The following is a 22,496-nucleotide window of genomic DNA, read 5'->3' as shown; positions in this document are numbered from 1 at the left end:
AGGGCCGGACTGCCTGCGACCCAACTACCGCGCGCGCCGCGCTCCGCGCATGCGCACGCACGCGCTGGCCGGGGCGCAGTGGGAAGGAGGGGACTCACCTCTGGCTGCGCGTACCAAAGGAGCCGTCCGCCGCGGGAGGGGGTGTCGCCATTGCGCGCCCCGCAGGGAATGTGGCACCAGCCCTGGGACGGCGCCAGGGAGGGGTGGAGAGGTTGCTTGGTTCTCGGTTGCGATCGTGCTAGAAATTTGCTCGTGAGCGGGCAGCAGCTGGGAACCGGCGGACCAGTCACCACCTGCTTCCCCTACTCGGTCTCACTTGGTACAGCCCCATGATAGCAAATGGGACTTTTGCAAGGAGGAAAAAGAGGGGGCAGCCTTACTCCCTTGAGGTGCTCTGGGAAGCAGGGATTTTAAAGGTTCGAGAGAAGATGACTTTTCCTGGGAGAGGCTGCCCCGAGAACCATTGGCCTTTACCTGCTCAGCAGCTCTGCCTCCCACTTGCCCCCACTCCCCCACCGCTAGCTTATTCCCACTGTGACGGTGCGCGGCCCCGCCTTTTGAGGCCGCCCAGCCAATCGGATCTGCTCCCTGGGGTGAGGCAATGCAAGAATGAAGGGCGTGGCTGAACCGAGGAGGCGTGACCTCGCTGCCTACCACACCTCTGCCTGGTTTTCATGGCCGGGAGGCGGGCCCTCCTTTTTGTTCTGAGCTCCTTTCATTATAGGCCAAATATCCCGCAAGGTGATTGGTCAAAAGAACGTTCAATCAACTTTTATCCCGCCTTTAACCCTCCCTCCATCCTTTCTCAGCAAGGCCCACGGGGTGGAACCTAGGCTAAGAAAGGCGGACCTTTAAACGGGCGAGTACATTACTGCGCATGCTTGCGATTTAGGGCTAAAACCGGGGTTTCTTTTCCGCTTCAAGAGAACTTTTATGGCCCTAACCGGTTTGGCTCAGTGATAGTGCGTTAGCCTGCGGCCTGAAGGGTCTTGGGTTCAATTCCGGTCAAGGGCATGTACCTTGGTTGCGGGCACATCCCCAGTAGGGAGTGTGCAGGAGGCAGCTGATCAATGTTTCTAACTCTCTATACCTCTCCCTTCCTCTCTGTAAAAAATCAATAAAATATATATTAAAAAAAAAGAACTTTTATGTTTGCTCCCAGAATTGGTGTTTCCTGCCACCTCTCAACTTCTTTTTTTGCCCGCCAGAGCCCTGCTCTTGACTCTCCTGGCTCGGGTTTTTTTACTTACTAAGTGCCTGTTGTGTCAAAGCATTGCCAGACAGACCTAATCCCTCACCTCTCTGCCTATAAGATTCCCCACCAAGCCCAACTCACAGGACAGCAACTTTCAGCAGGCCTTCCGGGACAACTCTACACTGCACCTCAGTCCAAAGCCAGCTTCACCGCCTGTCCTGGGCTGCCCTTTATGACAGCCTTGCTCACACCAGTTAGTTCTTCAGTAAGGTTTATCCTAGTGGCGATATACCAGACCATGATGGGAGAAGAAAACACTGTATTTGACAAGTCTACTGTGGGCTAGTCAGGTCCATGACTTATCTGACCTCATCTCCTACCCTTCTTTCTCTCACTCCACTCCAGCCATACTAGTCCCCTAGCTGGTGCTGAATAAAGCCGGCACAATCCAGCCTCTGGGACTTTGCCCTTGCTGTTGTTCCCTTTGTTTGGAATGCTCCTCCCTCAGATAGTCACTGGCCTCATCCCCTCACCTTTTCCAAGTCCTTGCTACAATGTCACCTTCATGAAGCCTGCCCTGACTACCCTCTTTAAAAATGTCTACCTGAAGCCCCATCATTCCAGGTTGTGCTACTCCCAATATCCAGACCTGAGTGAAGAGATGAGGAGTCTGTTTCCAAGTGGCTGGGTGAGGGACAGAGGTATGAGTGGCACCTTAGGCACAAAGAGGCCACATTGGTGCTTTCAATTGTCTGGAGTGTTCAGCCAAGATCAAGGGCAGACAGAGTATGCAGTCTGTTGGGGGCCTGAGGTGAGCCTCCCATTGCCTACTCTAACCAATGAGCCACCCACAGCTGACTCTTCTCAAAGTTAAGAGGCCTCAGGTCAGACAGACCAGGTGGGGGGCAGGAAAGGGTCCTTTCCTCTACAGGTGTCCTCAGCTAAACACTTTCATAAGCCCTGCTGACCTAACAATATAGCATGGCAGGGTGTTAGGAGATGGAGAAGGTAGAATTGGAACCCAGCTCAAGTAAATTGGACCCCGGTACCTGTTCTCTATGGCCTCACCGGTGCCTCCACTTCTTCCTAAGCAGGGAGGGAAGGGAGGAAGAAGGTGGCAATTCCCACATGTTCTCTGCCCAGAAAACAGGCAGCTGGGGGTGGAGTGGTGGTGGTGCTGGGGTTAGCTTTTTGGGTTACCACCTGAACCAGACAGCTCCAGGAAGTCCTTTCCTTCCCTGGAACCAGCAGGACATGCCATGTCCGAGTTAATAATTGTTTATTAGGATTCAAGGTTCTGAACAATGTAGGAAGCAGTGGCAAGAGGGATCAGGTAGGGGGATGAGGGAATACCAGGCTTGGCTAGCTGGGCCACTGCCACAAGTCAAATGGGAGCCCTGGGCGGGAAGGGCTCTGGAGAAGGGGAACTTGGGGTCAGCGAATGGTATATCGGACGTAGGGGACCTCGACATCCTCGCCGCTCTCGTCGTTGCAGCACAGCTCAAGCACCAGTGCCCGCACATGGCGGCCCAGCTTTCGCTTCGACACACGGCTTACGATCTCTGTCATCCTGGGGGCAGGGGAGCAGAGTGTCAGGGAGGCAGAAGGGAGAGAGGAAGAGCAGGTGGGTGGATGGGGGCCCAGGAGCTGAAGGGTGGTGAACAGGAGTGGGATAGCTGCAAGCTGAGGCCCTGCCACCCAACTCACGGTTGATCCAACCGTTCCTTGAGCTTGGCAGCTGGCATGAAGAAGGAGTAGAGCATCGACACGCCCTGGGACAGCATGGTGATCTCCAATTTATGCTCTGTCTGGAGGAGGAGAGGGGGATGGGCATGTCACACGGGTGGACGTGTCACAGGGGTGGATGTGTCACAAGGGTGGACAGGTCAGTCACATGCACACTCCGCTTCTATGTGGGGTAAGAGTGAGGGAGGGGCCTCACCTTGAAGTAGTCAAGGAACTGTTTGAGGGTCATCTCCTCGCCATTAGGCTGCAGCCCCTGTACCTCAAAGCGATCCCACAACGTCCATTCTCGGGTATAGTACTGGGGGACAAGAAGCAGATTAGTGTTATGGGGGTCCAGCCCCATCACTCTCCCCCTCCACTTATGCAGACATGCTAAGCAAGATCACTCTTTTGTCCAAAGCTCTCTTGTGGCTTCCGCCTCACCCTAAGCACTGAAACCTTATGATGGCCATGACCAACAAGGCCCTACATCATTGCAGTCCTCCTCTCTGTTCCTCCCCTCACTCACTCACTGTGCTCTAGCTACTTCTTTCTCAAACATGCCAGGCAGGCACACTGCTACCCTTACAGAGACTGGTCCCTCTGTCTGAAATGCCCTCCTCCCAGAAGCCTGCATGGTCTGTCTCTCCACCTCCTTCAAGTTTGGACTCAAACTTTGTCTTTTCAGCAAGGTGTTTTGTGGCCATCTCACATTTAAAATCCCAAACCCAACCCCTTACCACCCGGTACTCTCAAGTCTTCCTTAGCCTGCTCTATTTTGGGGTTGCTCAAGAAATACTTAAGTAAATTAATAAATGAAGCAAGTAAAAGAACTTAGTAGAGTAAGCACCTAATAAATGCTGGTTGCTATTCCTGTACAGTTATTAACAATCTCCTATTAAATGTCCCATCTTTTCTGAGGGCTTCCACAGGTAGAATAAGACCAGTGCTTAGCACACAGAAGGTACTCAAAAAAACAAGGGGCACACAAAAGGAGCAGCTACACACTGACTGAAACCTCACCTGGCAAAAGCCTGTGAAGCAAACTAGAGCCAGCTCTAGAGAGAAACACCCCAACCAGAAGCCCACCTCCCCTGATGCAGACCCTCACCTGGTGACGGGGTGCAGGTAGGGGTTCAGAGAAGGCGAAGAAAGGCAGGGCCAAGTTGAGGAAACCATTCTTATAGGAGTCAAGCCTTCGGTGGCCCTGAACCACCTTGTATAGCTCCAGGCACACAAGGCCAACCACAGCGGCTGTGGTTGTCGCGATGGCTGGGATGATTTTCCCTGCAATCAGCTTGCTCTGTGAGGCAGGAGAAATCAAGGAAGGTTGTAGTTGAGGAGGAGGATGTGCCCAGTCTACAGAAGGGATGGAATGCAGGGAACTCAAGCCTGGGAGGGGGTGACACATCCGGTCTAGGTCCCCTCACCTTGTGCCGGTCTGCAGCGGGAATGTCATAGTTCTCTGCCCGAAGGTTGGATGCAGCCACAATGAAGTCGATATGGAAGTTGGTGTCATCATCCTTTTATGGGCAGGGGGAGTATAGGAAGATAATGAGATCAGAGGAGGAAGAGGACTCCTGGCTTTCAGGGACACTGCAATTACCTGCAGGGCTCTCTCAGATCACAAAGGCATGGCTGGGAACACCTATTTGTTCAGGGCCGCATGGAAAGCCTGTGATCCAAGCCCTACAAAGGCCTGGGGCCACCTCCAGATCCCCAGAGATCTGTCCTGCCCAGCCCATGTGTGCTTAGCCCACCCCCTTGCCCGCCCAGGGTCACCACCCAGCACCTTCTCAAAGTCGATGGGGTACATCTTGAACCCAGGGAGCTTTTCTGGACTAGGCAGTGTCGCCTTGAGCTCCTCTAGACGGCTGTCATCTGCAGGAAGAGAGAAGACACAACAGCTCCTTAGATCCCAAGCCAGGGACCGAGATGAAAACAGAAGCCCAGGTTGGGGCAAAAGGAGTTCACATAAAGGATTTGACAAGGAAAGCCATCCTGGAGGAGGGAGTAGGGGGAGAGTAAAGCAAGGCAACGGAGCATAAACCTGAAAACAGGAAGGGGGAGGCGGAATAGCAAGATCTCTAGAGATACTATGGAACTTAAATGAAGACACAAGGAGAAAGTGGAGATCCAGGTGGAAGAGCTGGAGATCTCGGGGAGAATGTACAGAGAGGTGGGGAGACATGGAGGAAGAGATGGGGAAGGGGGGATGTAGAAGATACACGAAGGGGAAGTTGGGGGGAAATATGCAGACATGGATGTAGAGGAATGATATGGAGGGGGAGAAAGAAGACATGAAAGGGGAGAATAGAGGCATGTAAGAGGTTGAGACAGGCAGGAGATTTCATATACATTTTACAAATACCCCATATACATACATACAAGAAGAGGGAGCATATGGGTGAAAGTAAATGAAAGAAGTAAAGAGAAGATAGGAAAAAACATACAGAGAGGAACATGTAGGGATATATATTTGGAAAGGAAGATGGAGAGGACGAGAGACAGAAGACATGTGGAGAGTAAGGGGGGGGGAGATGGAAGGAAAATGCAGGGGGAATAACATAGGTACAGACACATTACCTCTGGAGGGAGACAGATGGAAGGGAAGGGTACCTGGATAAACACATAGACAAAGGGTCAGCAAGCTAAGGCCAAGGGACAAAGGTCATTGGTGGATGTCGTATCTCCCCCCCTCCATGAAAAGATCAAGAGGAAACACTTTTTCTTTCAAGGTGGATATGCGTGGAACAAGAAAAATAAACAGCTAGCTCTCCTGAGGGCTAGCGAGCGGTAAGGGAGAAGGAGTAAAGGAGAATATGCCCTAACCAACCCTCTTCATTTCAGAAAGGGAGGCTCAAAGGCAGGTGTGGGGGAAGCCTCAGGCTTGGAGTCGCAAAGCAGAGCCAGGGGGGCTAAGGACCGGTGGGGAGGCTGAGCTGGGCAGGGGACAAGTAGGATGGTGACTCCTAGCCAAAAACCCTCACCAACAGAGGCACTGGCGCTCTGCAGCTCCTGGTCAGAGACGTGGATCTTGACGCCAGACTTGGGGGTGAACTCGGGGACCTGAACAGACTGTAAGAAGGCGGCCACAGCAGCTCGGTCCTGAGAGCCTACCAGTCCGTAGGTCTGGGCAAAGAGGTTAGCGGCAGCCATCACGTAGTCCAGATGCAGGGGCTAGGAGAAGGCAGGGAGCAGAAGGGAGAGCACATCAGCCCTCATCTGGGGAGTCTCTGCCTCCTTCTCACCCACCCACCCACTGACCCTAGGAGACCCCAGGGAGGAGACTTACATTGTTGACATCAAAAGTCAGTGGGTGTGGACATCGTTTGGGTCCAGACCAGAAGGGAGCTCCTGAGCTTGTGAGCTAAGGGAGTAGAGATTTTTGAGCAGGACTGAGAGTGGAGGCCTCTTTAAAATCCTAACTCCTCACCGTGGCCCTGGATGGGCCCTGACCCACTACAGCTTGGCACGCACAGGGTCCTGTAGATGGAAGTTCCAATGCCAGGCTGAAGCAGGGACCTCGTTGAAAAAATTACCACCAATTCCTGGGCATTTGCTTTGTGCAAGACACACAGGCATTCAATTAACTTTTATGGATTGGCAAACACTGTACAAACTTAGTAAATACCAATAAGTCCTCACAAAAATCCCCACGAAGTAGGTACTATTATCTCTACTTCACTGAGGAGGAAACCGAGGTGCAAAGAGGTTATGTGACTTGCCCAAGTGCAAATGGAGCTGGGGTTTGAATCCACATAGATTCCTGCGCTCTCAACTCCAAAACTTCTCCCCCATAATCCCTATAGCCCTGGAAGTCGGTATGACTCAGCCCACAGCACAAGTAAGGGAAACAAAGTCTCCTGCTCAAAGGAAAGGGAATGGAAAAAACAAGCTCCCCATGCCTTGGGGCACCTGCCACAGTTGGACTAATGACCGGGAGGAGCCACGTGGTTGGGGTGGGGAAGCCCACAGCAGGTTCTTATTTCAGATTTTGCCAAACAGACCTGGCAAGTGGGCATTACCTGGTCAGGAGGGAAGTTGTGCAGCAGCTGCCGGATGTTGTTAGAGTACTGGGTGTGCCAGTGGTGGCAGGCCCAGGTCACACAGTCGGCCCAGGTCTGTGGCCGCTGCAGCAACAGGCTGCGCTGCAAGGCCTCCAGCACCTCCAAGGGTTGGGTGCCCGCCAGCCGCAGGGTCCGCTCCACAAACTTGGGGTCTCTATCAGGAATTGGAGTGGTCAAAGGGGCAGGATTACATAGCAGCCCTAGAGTGGGCTCCAGGGCAACCCCACTTTTTCCTTAGAAAGCTAGTCCTGACCCGCAGTGGTATGAAGCCCAAGCGTTCACTAGTTCACATGAAGTTTCCCTGGTGCTGGGTGTTACTGAGGAAAGCAGAAAGGATGCCTTGGCTGGTAGGCAGGAAAAGGAGCAAGGGGGCATTTGGTACATACGTGAGGTATTGGTTGACGTTTTCTGCTGGCTGCTTGAAGAGGCCTTCAAACTCATCCCGAGCCCACTGCAGGCAGAGCAAATGAATTACTTGGGGGCAATGGCTGACAAAGTGGGTTTGCAGAGACATTACAGAAAGACCATCAGTGAATAAATCAAATACGAAGAACACTGCTCTGTGAGAAGAAAAGCCCCTCAAACACTGCTCCTAAACTTCCCCACTCCCCCACCCCTAGCACCTCAACTTAGAAACCAATGGTTACAATAGTGAATGTAACCACTTAAAAATGAAAAAAAAAAGTATTCCTAAGCTTCCTGTAACCTTACTTGATGTTAATCCTCAATAAAAAAAAAAAGTCAAGGTTGAGACTTTGTATGTGGAAACACATCTTCCCTTTGCAGAAGCATACTGAAGTATCAGGGAGTGTTGTGATGCCCATGACTTACTTCAGCACAAAGAAAAAAAACCCCATAAATCTAAGCAGAAAATGTGACAAAACAGGAACAACTGTTAAATCTAGATGATGAGTGGTATGTGAGTTCACCATACTACTCTTTATACTTGTTTACATACTGAAAAAATTCTAAAAATTAAAAAAAAAAAGAACAAACCATGCTAAAAATCTAGGCTGCTGGATAAGAAGTGAGGGACGAAGGTTTGGAGAAAAAGCACATCTTGTACTTAGGCTTGCGACACCACAAGGCCAGGGCCCTGGATGCCGAGAGGCAGGGTGCGGACCCCCTTCCCTCACCCCCCAGCTGATCACCTGCAGGGTGTGCTCGATGGCGTTGGGGAAGTTCTTCAGCGTGCAGATGGGGATGGACTTCTCAGGCGGGTCCTGGCTAGAGCTGTATGACTCTGTCAGGAAGGGGATCACCACCTGCACGTTGCCCTTGGTGCCCAATGTGCCCGACTCCAGCAGTGGCTTCCGGTAGTACACACAGCGGCGGTCCATGTACATGCCTGGGGGCGGGAGGGAGGGACATTAGGAGAGGACAGAAAGGCACCCCTGACACACATACACACACACACCACCATCTGCCCTTGATCTCCTCACCCACTTCTAAACTTACGGGCATCCACGTTGTCCAGGGCATTGGCCACCCCATCCAGGTTTTGAAAGAAATCGTCGTCATAGATGCGCTCCGTGTCAGGACCCACACGGTTCTGGTGGCTTATCACCCGGATATGCGGATTCATCTGGCGCACAGCCGCAGCAGCGGTATCAGACTTTAACTTCTGGCAAGGGTGAGGGTGGGAATGGGGAAACAGAACTCAGTTATTCGTGCATTCACCAAACCAACCTCAGGAGGCTCCCTGGTTTAGCAGGAAACAGTCCATGACATTGCCACATGGCTGGGGCTGTGATGAATGTGGCAGGGACTCAGTGGAAAGGGAAGCAGTGACCAGACACCGACTGGAGACAACAGGTGACCCATCTGGTCTTTTGCCTACTCAACATCTATTATTCTTTCAGGTAACAGCACCCAGGGTTGGGGTACATCCCCCCCACCCTGCAAATAAAACAGGATGTAAGCACACAGATAAGCAGGATGCTCTCAAAGCCCCAAGTCAGGTCCTGTCCCTCCTCTATTCATAACAATACCCTAGAACCCACCTCCACTGAGGGTCAAAGGAGCTGACCCACTTCCTCTATTTCATCTCCTACTACCCTCCCACTCTGGATCATGGCCTGGGCACTATCCTACTCCCTAACACCCTTCGAGTCTGCAGACCCTTCTTCAACCACAGTGATCAAAACTGCAAACCCATGTTTTGCTATTTCCTTTGCACTGCATTTATCACGAACTATAAACGACGTTGTCCCCCACAGAAGGCTTCCCAGCTAGATCCCTGTATAACCCAGCTCCCATGTGCGTAGAGAAGAGTGAACCTAGCAGGCGAAAAGCACTCCCCGAGGAAAGGCCTGCTTGGAAGGCTGGCCCTTGGCTGGCATCTGGGAACTTGGGTTTGGGGAGGGTTCTCACCATTCCTGATAAGGAGGCTCTGTGTGCCTAGACTACCTATGCAAACCACGTGGTTTGTGCCCAACACCTGCTTTCCTTCTGGACGTCTGCAACTTGGGTATGTGCCCAGCAGAGGGTGCCTATGTGACCAGCCCACAGTAAAAACCCTGGGTGCTGAGTCGCTAAAAAGCCCCTCTGGTTGACAACATTTCACATGTTGCAACTGGCTACTGGGGGGGAATTAAGCATGTTCTGTGCAACTCCACTGGGAAAGGAGACTTCGCCCCCAGTGCCCTTTCCCTTTGCTGATGTTACTCTGCATTCTTTGGTGGAAGAATTCATAGCTGTGAATATGACTGACGATATGCTGAGTCCTGTGAGTTCTCTCAGTGAGTCACTGAACTTGGGGGTAGTTTGGAAGACCCCCAACATACTGTCCCAACAGCACTGATAAGAGGTCAAGGGGAAAAAAACAGATGAAAAATTATAGATTCAATGAAGGTTACTCAAATAAATGTTTGTTGAATGAGTGACAGAGAGAAGAAACTGAAGGAAAGAAAAAGGCGGAAAGGCCTCCTTTCCAGAATGGGAACAAAGAACAGGAGGAACGTTGAGATGAAAAATCACCCCCAGTCCCCAACTTACTGTAACATCCCAGGGCCGGAACAGAAACTGTCTGTTCAGATTTGACTTCTCAATGGTGTCCATGTCTGTGACTACAACTTCTCCACCATCTCCACAGCCCAACCCAATCATGGTGAAGTTCTTAAGCAGCTCACAGCCAATGGCTCCAGCACCCACCTAGGAAGCAGCCAAGAGACAGAGCCTGGTTAATGCAGGCTAGCTTAGAGTCACCCATCACTCCTCATTCCCCCTAAAGACAGTAGGAGCCTGGATGAGGGTCTAGTGCCACATAAGTCCCAGGGCTGTACGAAATAACCAACCAGTCATGTGAGGGAGGCAGCACCAGAGGGGGGTTAACAGAAGGCTGCACTAGGCTTTCCCTCAAGATAGATAACAGCAAAAGGCATGTGATAGAGGTATAAGAACCAAAAGACCCTCCCTCAGGAGACAGGAGACCTCTGAAGAGATGGCCACAGGCCAGGAGAGGTGAAGGGACAAGTGTCCAGGGGGGTCACTCACCAGGAAGTACCTCTGTCTGCCCAGTTTCTCTTGCATGTCTGAGCCAAATACAGCCACCTGCCCATCATAACGGTTCTGGCGCTGGGGAATGAGAAGGAAGAAGGTCAAAGAGGGGCCTTACCAGAAATGATCCCCGGAGTGGTGCCTTCCCCATGGGCCACACTCACATACCGGGAGGCACTTGTCCTCTGTGAGGGCCTCTTTGTCCTCAGGGAGACACTCTAGGGCATCAAAGTACAGCCATTGCATGATGGGCATAAACTTCCCAGAGCAGGCCTGGAAATAGGGGAAGAGAGGGAAAGTGGTCAGTGGTTAATGCGGGCAAAACATAGAATAGCAAATGATGGAGTCAGGGAGGTGCCTGGCCCATCCCCAACCCTGCCATTCTCCACTCATACTGACCTTCATGACCTCTTGGGCAGCCAGGCCCCCAATGAAGGCATTGATGGGTGCCAGGTCCCCAGCAGCCACATATGCCAACTTCCGGATGAGGTCCTCATCCAGACTCTCCTGCTGCACTCCTGGCAGGGCTCGAGCATTCACAGCCTGGGCTAAGGCCACCAGCTTTGTGGCATCCTCCTGGTGGGGCAGAATGAACCAAGAATTGCACCTATCAGACCACTGTGGGTAAGGGTGGAGAGGCAGAGAGGCATGGTGGGCCTTCAGTGCCAAGGTCACCTGCCCTGGCTCATCCACCCACCTTATTGTGGGGCCGAGGGGGCTGGCCGTGCTGAGCACAGAACTGGTGAAGGGCCTGGAAGCCAATATGCAGCTGAGCAGGGCGGGAAAACTTGGCGAAGTCCGTCATCACGAAGTCAGGCTCTACCAGAGAGGCCAGCAAAGATTTCTGTGGGAGGCAGGACATCAGAACCAGAAGAGAGGAATGGAGAACCTGGAAAGGCCCAGAACCACCCCTACAGCCCCTGACCCTCCACACTCACAAAGCTGATCTTCTTAGGTACTTTGACCTGACTGACGATACCGCCACGAATATAGTCAGAGAAGTTGGAGGTGTCACAGATACTAAAGGTGTAAGGACCTGTGGGAGATGGGGAAGCTGTCAGGCTGCCTACCCTCCCGAAAAGCCGCAACACCCACAAGCTAAGGAAAAATCCACTCATGACCTAGCTCAGACACCAGGAACCATCTCCCTTCTGCCCTAGATCCAGCTCTGAGCCCACGAGACCCCGTGTCCCTGACCCCAAGTCTTCACTGGAAGACATTCCCTTCTCCCTGTCCAAATCAGCTCAGACACGAGAGGGTCCTTTGATCTGCTCTGTACAAGTACCAGAGACCTTTCCCCCTCGGCATAAATACCAGGGACCTATTCTCCCGGGATCATCTCCGACATAAGACAGCACCTCGCCCCCATGCCCACCAGCTGTGACTGGACTCCTAGGGTCTGTTTCTGGTTCAACTCAGCCACTCAGACTTTCTGGTTCAATTCTTCTTGCTCAGAGCCTAGGGACACACCTCCTATTTTCCAATTCCCCAACGGCCCTAGCTTACCCAGGACTTTGATCTCCATGGGCTGATTTCCGTTGAGTTCAACCATGCCCTGTACTTCTGAAAAGGAGACAAAGTCGCCACTCTCAAACCCATGCCGGGCCTCATCCAGGCAGGTAACCACACCAGGGTTGTCCTGGTTAAAGGAAGAATGAGTCTTCAGAGGCACGCTTAGGGTAACAGGAGCAGACAAGGCCTGCTACTGCCCATCTGCCTGCCAGGACCCCTGAGGCTGGTCTCCTCACCTTGGTAATCATAGAAACCATAGCACTGAGTGGCTGTTCCCCATTGGAATCAGTGAGGATCATTTCCTCTCCAAAGTCACAGAAGAGTTGCCTGTAGAGGGGACAACAGGGCTGATGGCTGAGTTCCATGCAGAGGGGGACCCCATATATCCCTCAAAATGCTGCAGGTACTTGCTGAGCAAACTCAGCCCATCCCTGCTGGGAATTGGACGGCGTTCTTGCCCATAGGGAGGTTAACACACAGAATCTAAAACCCAGATAGCTGCCCTGGCCAGTTTGGCTCAGTGGATAGAGCATCAGCCTGTGGACCGAAGGGCTGCAGGTTCAATTCCGGTCAAGGGCATGTACCTCGGTTGCAGGTTCCTCCCCGGCCCAGGCCCTTAGGGCACATGCAGGAGGCAACCAATCGCTGCGTTTCTGTCTTTCTCTCTCTCTAAAAATCAATGGGAAAATATCCTCGGGTGAGGAAATAAATATGTAGATAAAACCTGGGTAGCTGAGGGCAGTGAGAGCTTGGGGGTCTTGACCTAGGCCTGGTAGGGGTTGGGGGAAAAGGGTAGGGACACTCACCCAAACAGGCCTCGTGTGTCTGCCACCACCAGCTTAATGCCACGACTGTGACAGAACTCACCCACCAGGAGCTGGTCTTCCAGGGGGGCGTTGGTGAGGACCACCACCTGTGGACAGGCAGAGAGGCAGAGGCTCAAAGGTGGGAGTAATGGAGGAAGGTTGGTGGGAGGGGTCAAGGAGGGCTTGGAAGGCTCTTTCAGACAGAATATCTATCTACTATGTATCAGACTTAGAGCAGGCGAAAAGGTGAAACTCAAGAGAAATCGAATCCCTAGGAATCCCTAGAACACACCAGGCAAGGTAAAGAGGCAGCTGGGAAGACAGAGTCTGGAGAACATCTGACTCATTCATTTGCCAACACCCACTGCTGCCTGCCTACAACCCTGCCATGCCCCGTGAGATGCAGAAGAGGTAAAACTGTCCCAGCCAAAGTCTGAGCTCACTCCTACCACACCCACTCGCTCCCAATTCTCAAGACAATGCCAGGATCCTTGGGATTTTGCTCTCTGCCTGAATGAGCACTCTTCCCCACCAGGGTGAGCTCCTCCCCCTACACCTCAGGGTTCCATGGCAGTGTGTCCTGGCTGCCGGGATACCCTGGGGCAGAGTCTCAGCTCCCAAGGTTCCTCTTTCTGGCCCAAGTTTTTATTTAACAAACAACCAGATGGCCCTTATCAGAGCCAGCTGCTATTCTAAGTGTTTAGCCCTCACAAAAACTCTGAGGTTGGTTTTACTGCCATTCCTGAGCCTACAAAACAGGAAAAAGGCACAGATTAAGTGACCTGCCTGAAGCAGAGATTCACACCAAGGCAGTCTGGCTCCAGTATGCGCTCTGTCCACATGCCTCCGCCCCCCCCCCCCGCACCGCCCCAAGGCAGGTCTAGGATCTAAAAACCGGCCTGCATCCCCTAGATGCACCGCCAGCATGAAACCTGGCACAAGGCCAGTCCATTAAAAACACTAGACAAATGAACACACCAGAGATGGGCTCTGAGAGAATTGGGCAGGAGGCTGGGCTGTGCTGAGGTACCTGAAAGCTACTAAGGAAGTCCTCAACGAGGGGGCCAGTGTAGGCACTGACAGGCACGTAGCTGTTGAGCTCAGCGAGGCGGGGCTGGGAGACCTCAGCCCGGTTTTTACCAATGTCCTCCTCCCGCAGGTAGAACTGCAAAGTAGAGTGGGGGATGAAGTGAAGTGGCTGTGGAGCCTGGGGCCTTGGCAGGGAGGAAAAGGGGTCAGGAAGAGGTACCTGGGAGGAGAGGTCAGCCCACTGGGCAGTGCCTTGGTCATGGAGGGTGACAGCCTTGACCCCACCAAGGATGATGTTTTTGGCAATCTCCACGCCCAGACCCCGAAGGCCTGATACCAGTACGCTGGATGTCTGCAGCCGTTTCATTGCCTCATGGCCCAACACGTATCTGCCAGGTGAGGGGGGCAAGCAGGGTCAGGGCCTGGCCCTCCTGACCACATCCTCTCAGAGCCCCACCCCCACCTCTCCGTCCAACCTAGGCCCCACTCACAGTTGCCGGGAGTAAAGACCCTCATCTATGTCTGATTCACTGCCGTTCTTTGCCATTCCCTAGGGAGAGAGGGCAAGAACAGGGTCAAGGAAACACGAAGGCGTAGGGTACGGACAGTGATACAAAATATATTCCCACTACCACCACCCCACCTGCCACTTCCAGGAAGAAGACACTCACGTTGGTTGGCACCGAGGTCACTTCAGACAATATAGAGTGGGCAGCGGTACAGTTAGAACCCGGCTTTGGATCAGGCCCGGACACGCGACGTTTCTTGGACAGCGGCGAGCTGGACATCTGGATGGAAAAAGGAGGGTCAGGTGAGCCTGATGAACACGTATGTGTCCGTTGATTAGTGGCAACTATAGGGGAAGGGAAGACTTAAGGGCTAGTATCTCCAGTTTACAGGAGGAGACAGGTACAGAGAGGTGAGGCGACTTGTCCAGGGTCACACAGCTATCAGAGCTAAGATCTGAACCCAGGTGGTCTGGCTTGCAATCCATGCTGCTGACCACCAGGCCACTGGCCTTTCTCCCTGGCCCAGTATGAGGGAGACACCACTCCTCAGGTGAAAGGAGTAACAAGAATGTGCTGGTGGGAAGTCAGAGGAGGGATTGAGATTCAGGTCAGCCTGCCACTCCTTATCAGATCACATTTAACCTCTATGACAGTGGTTCTCAACCTTCCTAATGCCGCGACCCTTTAACACAGTTCCTCATGTTGTGGTGACCCCCAATTTCATTGTTACACATTGAACATAATTAAAGCATAGTGATTCATGACAAAGACAGTATGTAATTATAGAGTGTTTTCAGATGGTCTTAGGCGACCCCTGTGAAAGGGTCATTCGACCCCCAAAGGGGTCACGACCCACAGGTTGAGAACTGCTGCTCTATGAGCTCAGTTCCCTCACCTGTAAAATCAGGTTGATAATACCACTTACCTACCCCCATGGAGTTGTTGAGAAAGAACACAGACCAGATGCCGAAACCGGTTTGGCTCAGTGGATAGAGCGTCAGCCTGCGGACTGAAAGGTCCTAGGTTCGATTCCGGTCAAGGGCATGTACCTGGGTTGCGGGCACATCCCCAGTGGGGAGTGTGCAGGAGGCAGCTAATCGATGTTTCTATCTCATCGATGTTTCTAACTCTCTATCTCTCTCCCTTCCTCTCTGTAAAAAATCAATAAAATATATTAAAAAAAAAAAAAAAAAGAACACAGACCAGAGAGCCTGGCCCAGAACAGGTGGGCAAGAACGAGCAGCCATTCTCTTCTCCCTTAACCCTGGCGACAGGAGTGTGGGAGGGAAACACGGCTTGGACATCCATCAGGGTGGCATGATGGCACAGAACCCAGTTCCCAGAGGGGCAAAGGGAGGAGTTTTACAACGTCTACCTCCTCCCCTTCCTCCCAGCGCAGCTCTGGGAGACACCCAGGCCAGTAAGTTGGCAGGGAGAGAAGACAACCCCTCACCCCAGCCTTGTCTTCACAGAGTCCCTTAAGCAGGTTAACAATGGTAAGTGCTTATTAGAGCCCTCCCCGGGCTAATCATCATACTAAGCACTTTATGCACTTTGTTCACAGGGCACCCTCATGCGGGTGGGAATACTCTCAGTAACATTCCCTAACTCCCACTGAAGGGGGAAAAAATCACACAGGGATGTGTGGTGACTTGACTGAGGTTCCCAACAGAGACTGGTCAAGCTGGACCCAGACCAAGATCTGCTATGCCCGAGCCCAGGCTGCCTCCCAGTGTGATCAGGTTGAGCATCTTTGCCAGACAAATGGGAAAACCTGAGGTTATAGGGCAAGTTAACTTGCCAAGTGTCACACACTAGGTGCCAGAGACAGAACAATACAGACAGCTGTGGAAATGAAACCTGGGGGTGGGGCCGGTGACTGGACGCAGACGCGGGAGAATCATTTCCCTGCCAGAGAATCATTTCCCCTGGCCTCTAAGGTTCCTGAGAGGCCTCCGTTCTAACACACAATCACACCGAGTACCCCCCGCTGCACGTAAAATTCCATCTTGGCACCTGTCACACTCTAGCGCTAAGCAAGATGACAGGAGCTCCTTCCTATCTACCCAGGACTTACTGCCTGTTAGTCGGAGAGTAAAGGGTTTTGTCTAATCCTAACAATACCCAAGGACCCGATAACCTTATGCCCACATCACAAAGAAAACAAAGGCCAAACACCTGCCTAGGGCTTTGTGGGACTGTTTGCCAAATGCTTCCTGGGGGAACAGAATCAGTACCCAGCTCAGGGCCTAGGGCCCAGTGCTGAGGGATGAGGGGTGAGGGAGAAGCCAGAAGGCAGGAGACAGGCAGCTATATTACTAGGAATGCTACCAACCAACCAAGGTAGGAAGAGATGTGGTGAATTAGGGAGAAAAGGCAAGTCATATTTTTCCATTTACTGACTCTCTGACCTGGGGATCTTATTTCCTCTGAGCCCCATTTTCTCCAAAAGTGGGGACAAATGGAAATATCCTCAAGGGGCTGCTGGGAAGGTTAAGAAAAAATCAAGTTCTGTGGGCAGAACTCAGTGATCTGAGCACATAAGCAAGCTCCTCCCTTGGCACATGCAGTGGCCTGCATTACTTAACTCCTTGCCTTGTCACTGGTTTGCTAGTTTGGGACACACCATCGCCCAGCTCACTAAATCAGAGATGATCGAGGGCCTGAGAGATCTTTAGTTTCTTCAGCTTCTACCTCTGGACCCCTCATGCTAGCAGCAAGGGCCTGAGCAGGTTTTGGTTCATTGTTCTACAGTGAATGTCAATTGCAGAGGTTTGAAACAGGCCAGTCTCAAGGCAAGCAGAAGGGGTCTGGGCAGAAACCCCAAGGAGGAGCTAAAGATCTCCCACCCCCAACACAAAACTGATATCCTTTCTCCCTCAACATATGCTCAGGCTGCAAACACTATCAACTGTGCAGCAAAGCTGAACTGGGGACTCAAGAGTTTCAGAACTTGCCTGAGGTCTCCATACTGGTGATTTTGAAGCCTGCACATTCTCTACCACTCAAACCAGAGCAGGTCTGAGAGAGGGCAGGCACAGGGTGAGGTTACTAGGATGAACCTAGGGCACAGGATGCTGGGGCCTGTTAAGCCTCCTAGGAGGGATTAACTGACAAGTCCCCAGGAGCATAAAAGAGAGGAGTCAGGAGGAAATTGTCTGAGTCCAGGGAGGCTCAGAGGAAGGGGATGTTAGAAGCCCTGGGGCCAGGTGGGATGGGGCGGGCCAGGTTGGTAAGACTCAGATTTTTGAAAAGGGAGCTTTTGGGAAGGGCCACGAAATTACACTGGAGGTCCCCAAAGGCTACAAGAAGGTAGGAGGGAAGCTACTCGGGTAATGGGTGGGGGATTCTGGGGCCACAAGAGGCTGCAGGAAAATTCTGGGGCCTGGGGGGGAGGGGTATTTTCCATCAGGAGGATGCTGGGGTCCTGAGGTTCTTTTGGGGGGCAGGTGGCAGAGAGAAATCTTTGATAAAACATAAGGACTTGCAAAGAAAAAAGACAGGGGCTTTAAGGGGGAAAGGTGTCTTTGACATCTATGCCAGAGTCCCAGGAGGCTAAGAGGGTGGATGCTGAGGCCCAGGGTGGGGCTGGGAAGGGATTTCTACTGGAGCACAAAGGCCTTGTTTAGATCTCATCGATAGAGGCTAGGCTAGGGATTGCAACTTCTCTGAGGCGGGAGAAAGGAGAGCCTAAGCCCAGATAGTTCTGGGCCTAAAAAGTTCAGTCAGCAGATATTGGCTATGTCACCAAGTGGGGTTGGGTTTCTCTGACTGATTATGTGGGATCCAGTGGAGGCTTGGAGAGTAGAGGCTGAGAAGGGGGCTTTCTACTCTCCTGGAGAACAACTGGGACTGCTGAGGGAAGGGACATCTGACCATGATGTGGGGTTCCTATGAAACTGAAAATGAAAGCTGAGGGCCTCTGACTGAATATGGTGTAGACCTCGAAAGGTTCTAAGGGTAGATTCTGAAGCCTGATGGGAGATTAAAGGATCCGTAAGAGAAGCTGGAATGCTGGTCTGCTTCTGAAGGCAGAGGTTGAGTGAAAAAGGGTGGGGTTTGAGAGGCAAGTCTCTGGTGGCGGGGGCTAGGAGCCAACAGGGTCTGCAAGGGCAGATGCTGGCATGGGGATCTCTGATGGAGGATTATGTGTCTAAGCAGATCCTCTCTGGTGCCTGGTCCCCTGGGAGGCTCTGAGGGAAGATACTGGGGGTTAGGTGTATCTGATGGGGGAGATGCTGAGGCCTGCAAGGGGTTGTCTCTGAAGAGAACACTGGGATCATGAAAAAGGAGGCATTCCTTTATAGTAGAGATGGTTTCTAGGAGCAGGTTCTAGAAATTGAAAGGAATCTCTAAAGACAAATGCTGAAGGGACCCTCTGAATAGAAGCGCTGGGCTCGGGCCAGGGTCGGGTCGGGAGACTTGAATGTGGAAGAGGGGTCTCAGACATGAAGGCCAGGCCCAAATGGCCGTTCATAGGGTCGAGTCCCCTTGAAAGCTCCGAGGGTAGACGGTGTATGTGTGTGTGGCGGGGTGTTTGACAGAAGATGCTAGAGAAGGAGCTCAGAAATGAAAGCCTACGAACCCTCCCTCCCCAGGGTCTGACCCCTCTTGCAAGCTTGCGAGGGCAAATAATGACGGTCTATGGGTGTATGAAGGGAGATTCTAGAGGTCTTTTAATACTTGGTTGGTCCCTTATGGGAAATGTCGGCCCCGCCCCAGGATCTGCCCCACTCCACGGATCCCCAGCATCCCAGTTAGCACAGTCCACCCCAACGTCGGCGGGGCCCAGCGCCGGCCCGCTCCCCTCCCATGCATCCCGAAACCCCTGCCAAGGCGCTGAGAGCAGCCGTTCGTTACCAATGCCGGTTCCCCGGGTCGCGCCGCCGCCAACTCCTCTAGGAGCCGAAACCGAGCTCGGCCGCCACCCTCCTTCTCCTCCTCCCCGCTGTCTGGGTCGCTAAGAGTCGCCGCCGCCTGTGCCGCCTTCTCCTCCCCCGGCTGCAGTGGCTGTGCTCGTCCCTGCCACCTCCTTTAACTCAGCAGCCGACACAAGATGGCGGCCGTTGAGCGCGAGGCCGGAACAAAACCTTCGGCCCCACCCCCAGGGACCCGGATGCAAGTAGACCGCGCCCATTTTGGTCCCTGCCGGGTCTGTGACTCGTTCAAAGAGGACTAGCTCCACCTGGTGGCCACTGTGGCACTAACTAGGAAAGCAGGTAGGAAAACAGGTAAAACAGACCACGCCCCATTGAACCTGAATAGTGAATATATTGCCGTTGCCATGGAAACCAAGAAAGGGCATCAAACACACACTTCCTGGTCATGAATTATGCATGAGGCCGGGTGGTTGGTTGACTAACACTCGGCAACCAGAAAGTCAATGTTAAAACATGAGGCCACGCCTCGCTGCTCATGAATAATGAATGAACTTGCAGCAGCCCGGAAGCCAAGGAGACCGAGGCCACATCCTTCATGAATAATGCACTAATCCCGGTGGGCTGGAACAAAAGGGGCAGGTCCGCCCTATTGCTTCATCTAACACCCCGCAAGCAGGGAAATAGGGCTACTCAGGGAAAACACCACACACACACACACACCTTCGCCCCGCCCCCGAGCCCTCGCTCATGAATAATGAATAACGATGCTGCAGCAGCTTAACCTGGAAACTCAGGGAGGTCAAGAAAGGTCACACACACTTTCATGAATTATGCATGAGGCTGGATGGACAGCCCTGCCCAGCAAGTAGAGATTAGGATACTTCAGCATGGCAATAAGACCACCCCCTTCTTGTTCATGAATAATTAAAGACCAAGGATAGGAGCCCCAGGGGAAACCCAGAGGAAATGTATTTGCCTCCTCCCCACCCCTGATTAACTGCACATGAACCAGGGCTGCCTTGGTCCAATCAAATCCAGGCTCATAATGCTTTTGACAGGTGCCTCAGTTTCCACAGCTGTAAAATGGGGATAGTACTCACCTCATAAAGGCAATGTGCATTATCAAAATCAGAGAATATGAATTACGGAATGAGTTCAGGGCAGTGCTGGCACAGGATGCTTAAATTACTATATAATATATAAAAATGTAAATATTATATATTAATACAAAGGTTATGTCCCTCCCAGAAGGACACTGGAATGCTAAGGCCATCAATGTCCATTAAATAGGTAGCGCAGACTACCAAATCACCAGATAAACCCTGGGCACACAATAAGCACCCAACACTGTTGAATAACAACAGATCCCATTCATAGATATGGTGGCTCCTGCGGTGTTTCCTTTCCATGCATTGTACCACTGATCAGGAAATTGGTTCCTTCTTGTCTTCAGGTCTCAGCTCAGAGGTAACCTCCTTAGAGTTCTTAAACCCTCACAAAAATCATCCCTACCCACTAATGACTAGCCATGTGACCTGGGACCAGACAGTTCACTGATCTGGGCCACTGTTTCCCCACCCATAGAATGAGAACAGTGACTTACCTTGTCACGGAGATTCAATGAGTAAACATGTAGAAAAGGCTTGGAACAGTGCCTGGCACAGAGTGCTAAATGACTGACATTAGTAGTAGTACCATTAAATTGGGGAGGGGGGTCGATTATAGCATTTGATTAAAATTACAGACTGGAACTAGACTGGTTAGGTTTGAATGCTGGCTCAGCCACTCACTGACTGTAACTGTAGGCAAATTACTTACCCTTCTGGTGTCCCAGTTTCTTCATCTATTAAATAGGATAATAATAAGCTACCTCCTAGGACTGTTGTGGGGATTAATGGGCTAATAAAGTGCTAAATGCATGTAAACTAATCTGATCATCATGTTGCCTATATCTATTTTTCAGGCTCACAGAAAGATTTGCCAAAGATCACACAGCTGGAGAGGATCAATGGGATTGGAGTCTGGAGCCTTTGTTGATAATCTGGGATCAGTGGGTTTATAAAGACAAGAACCATGTATGAGGGAGGCCTCGTCCGTTCCCTAGAGGAAAGGTTTAAATCCTGGCGACTCTAAGGGAAAGCTAACAGTGGATCATGTAGATGAAGCCTTGTAAGCCACGCCCCTCATGAATTATGCACAACGCCCCTAGAAAAGCTACAGAAAACTCGGGGAGCTACTCACCTTTACGATTTATCAATGAGTTCTAGTTTGCCAGAAAGACTGAAGAACGCCCCTTCAGCATGCTCAGCCAACCCTCTTGAATAATTCACAAGTCATACTTCCAGCGCACTAGGTGCAAAAGAGGCAAAATGGTCCTAACAGCCCCACCTCCTCATGAATAATGAATAAAGCCGGGCTAATGAAGGCTCGGTGGAGCCCTGTCCCCTCGGGAAGCGCTTAGGGCTTCAGTGCCCCTTCCACAGTCCGGGTTAAGGGGCCCCTCTCCCTACCAGCCTGTGGGTCCCGACGTCTCCAGTCTCTGCCCCGAGTGCTCGAGCACGGGGGGGTACCGCACCATAGAACCAGAGGTCACAAAGGCCACGGATACCCTTACAATGCCACGTTGGTCCCGAACGTTCCCACAGTCACCAGGACCTCCCCTGAAACAAGCCGTCCCCCAATACAGCCTTGACTTCAGGAACCTCAAATTTCACCTACCCGCTTAGGGAGTGCCCCAAATTCTTCCCCGTTAAGAGAGTACTCAGAATACTTATACATAGACCCTAAAGGTCTCCTCCAACATCCTCTGACAGCTACATACTGCCTCCGAGGGATACTCCCTAAAACAGATCCCACATCCCACCTCGATTCCCCGAAGATCACTTGTTTAGGGTCCCTCTCCAAACAGCTGCCCCTAATAGCCACCCGGGGCCCGGAGCCTCCAAACATGCCCATTGGGGGTTCCCCGAAACTGAGATCTCCTCCCTCAGCTGCTGTCCACGGGCTGGGGGGTACCCACCGTGCTCTAACTCACCCCCTACGTCTAGCGGAAGCCTCGCCTTCCTGCTGGAGATGAGCCGACGCCACGGGGCAACGGAAGAGCAAAGCAGCTTCTCCGTCGCCCAAGAGAAGCCAGAGTTTGCGCGGAGCTCGGAGCTCGAAAGCGCGGGGCCTCGGGTGCCTCGGTTGGAACGTACCACGGACGCTCAGCTCAGAGGGGTGTCCGCCTCGCGGCCGCGCCGTCGGCGGCTCGCGTCAGACCCGAACACCCC

At 52.3% G+C, this 22,496-nt stretch overlaps 1 protein-coding gene across 4 annotated transcripts; it reads right to left on the bottom strand.

Annotated features, from left to right (window-relative positions):
* Positions 1-2,457: 2,457 nt before the first annotated feature.
* On the bottom strand, positions 2,458-22,276 carry UBA1 (ubiquitin like modifier activating enzyme 1). Of its 4 annotated transcripts, none has more exons than XM_015561997.1 (27): positions 21,466-21,559; positions 14,507-14,623; positions 14,327-14,385; positions 14,056-14,224; positions 13,837-13,971; positions 12,807-12,913; positions 12,237-12,327; positions 11,995-12,127; positions 11,427-11,524; positions 11,186-11,332; positions 10,888-11,064; positions 10,657-10,761; positions 10,486-10,566; positions 9,988-10,143; positions 8,449-8,614; positions 8,142-8,338; positions 7,377-7,441; positions 6,949-7,144; positions 6,216-6,290; positions 5,911-6,100; positions 5,507-5,539; positions 4,713-4,801; positions 4,351-4,443; positions 4,032-4,223; positions 3,138-3,239; positions 2,903-3,003; positions 2,458-2,765 (listed from the first exon to the last, which is right to left on the bottom strand). In XM_015561997.1, exons 2-27 carry the CDS (start codon positions 14,621-14,623, stop codon positions 2,630-2,632), a joined length of 3,210 nt encoding a protein of 1,069 aa, XP_015417483.1. In that variant the 5' UTR covers positions 21,466-21,559; the 3' UTR covers positions 2,458-2,629. The 4 variants fall into 4 exon arrangements, with proteins under 4 accessions (XP_015417483.1, XP_015417478.1, XP_006753392.1 ...); XM_015561992.1 differs by lacking the exon at positions 21,466-21,559 and adding an exon at positions 19,205-19,431; XM_006753329.2 differs by lacking the exons at positions 5,507-5,539; positions 21,466-21,559 and adding an exon at positions 22,259-22,276.
* Positions 22,277-22,496: the final 220 nt, after the last annotated feature.

Source organism: Myotis davidii, unplaced genomic scaffold, assembly GCF_000327345.1.
Source record: "Myotis davidii unplaced genomic scaffold, ASM32734v1 scaffold411, whole genome shotgun sequence".
Taxonomy (NCBI): Eukaryota; Metazoa; Chordata; class Mammalia; order Chiroptera; family Vespertilionidae; genus Myotis; species Myotis davidii.
The sequence above is the reverse complement of the archived record's forward strand: the minus strand, read 5'-3'. Positions and strand labels throughout refer to the sequence as shown.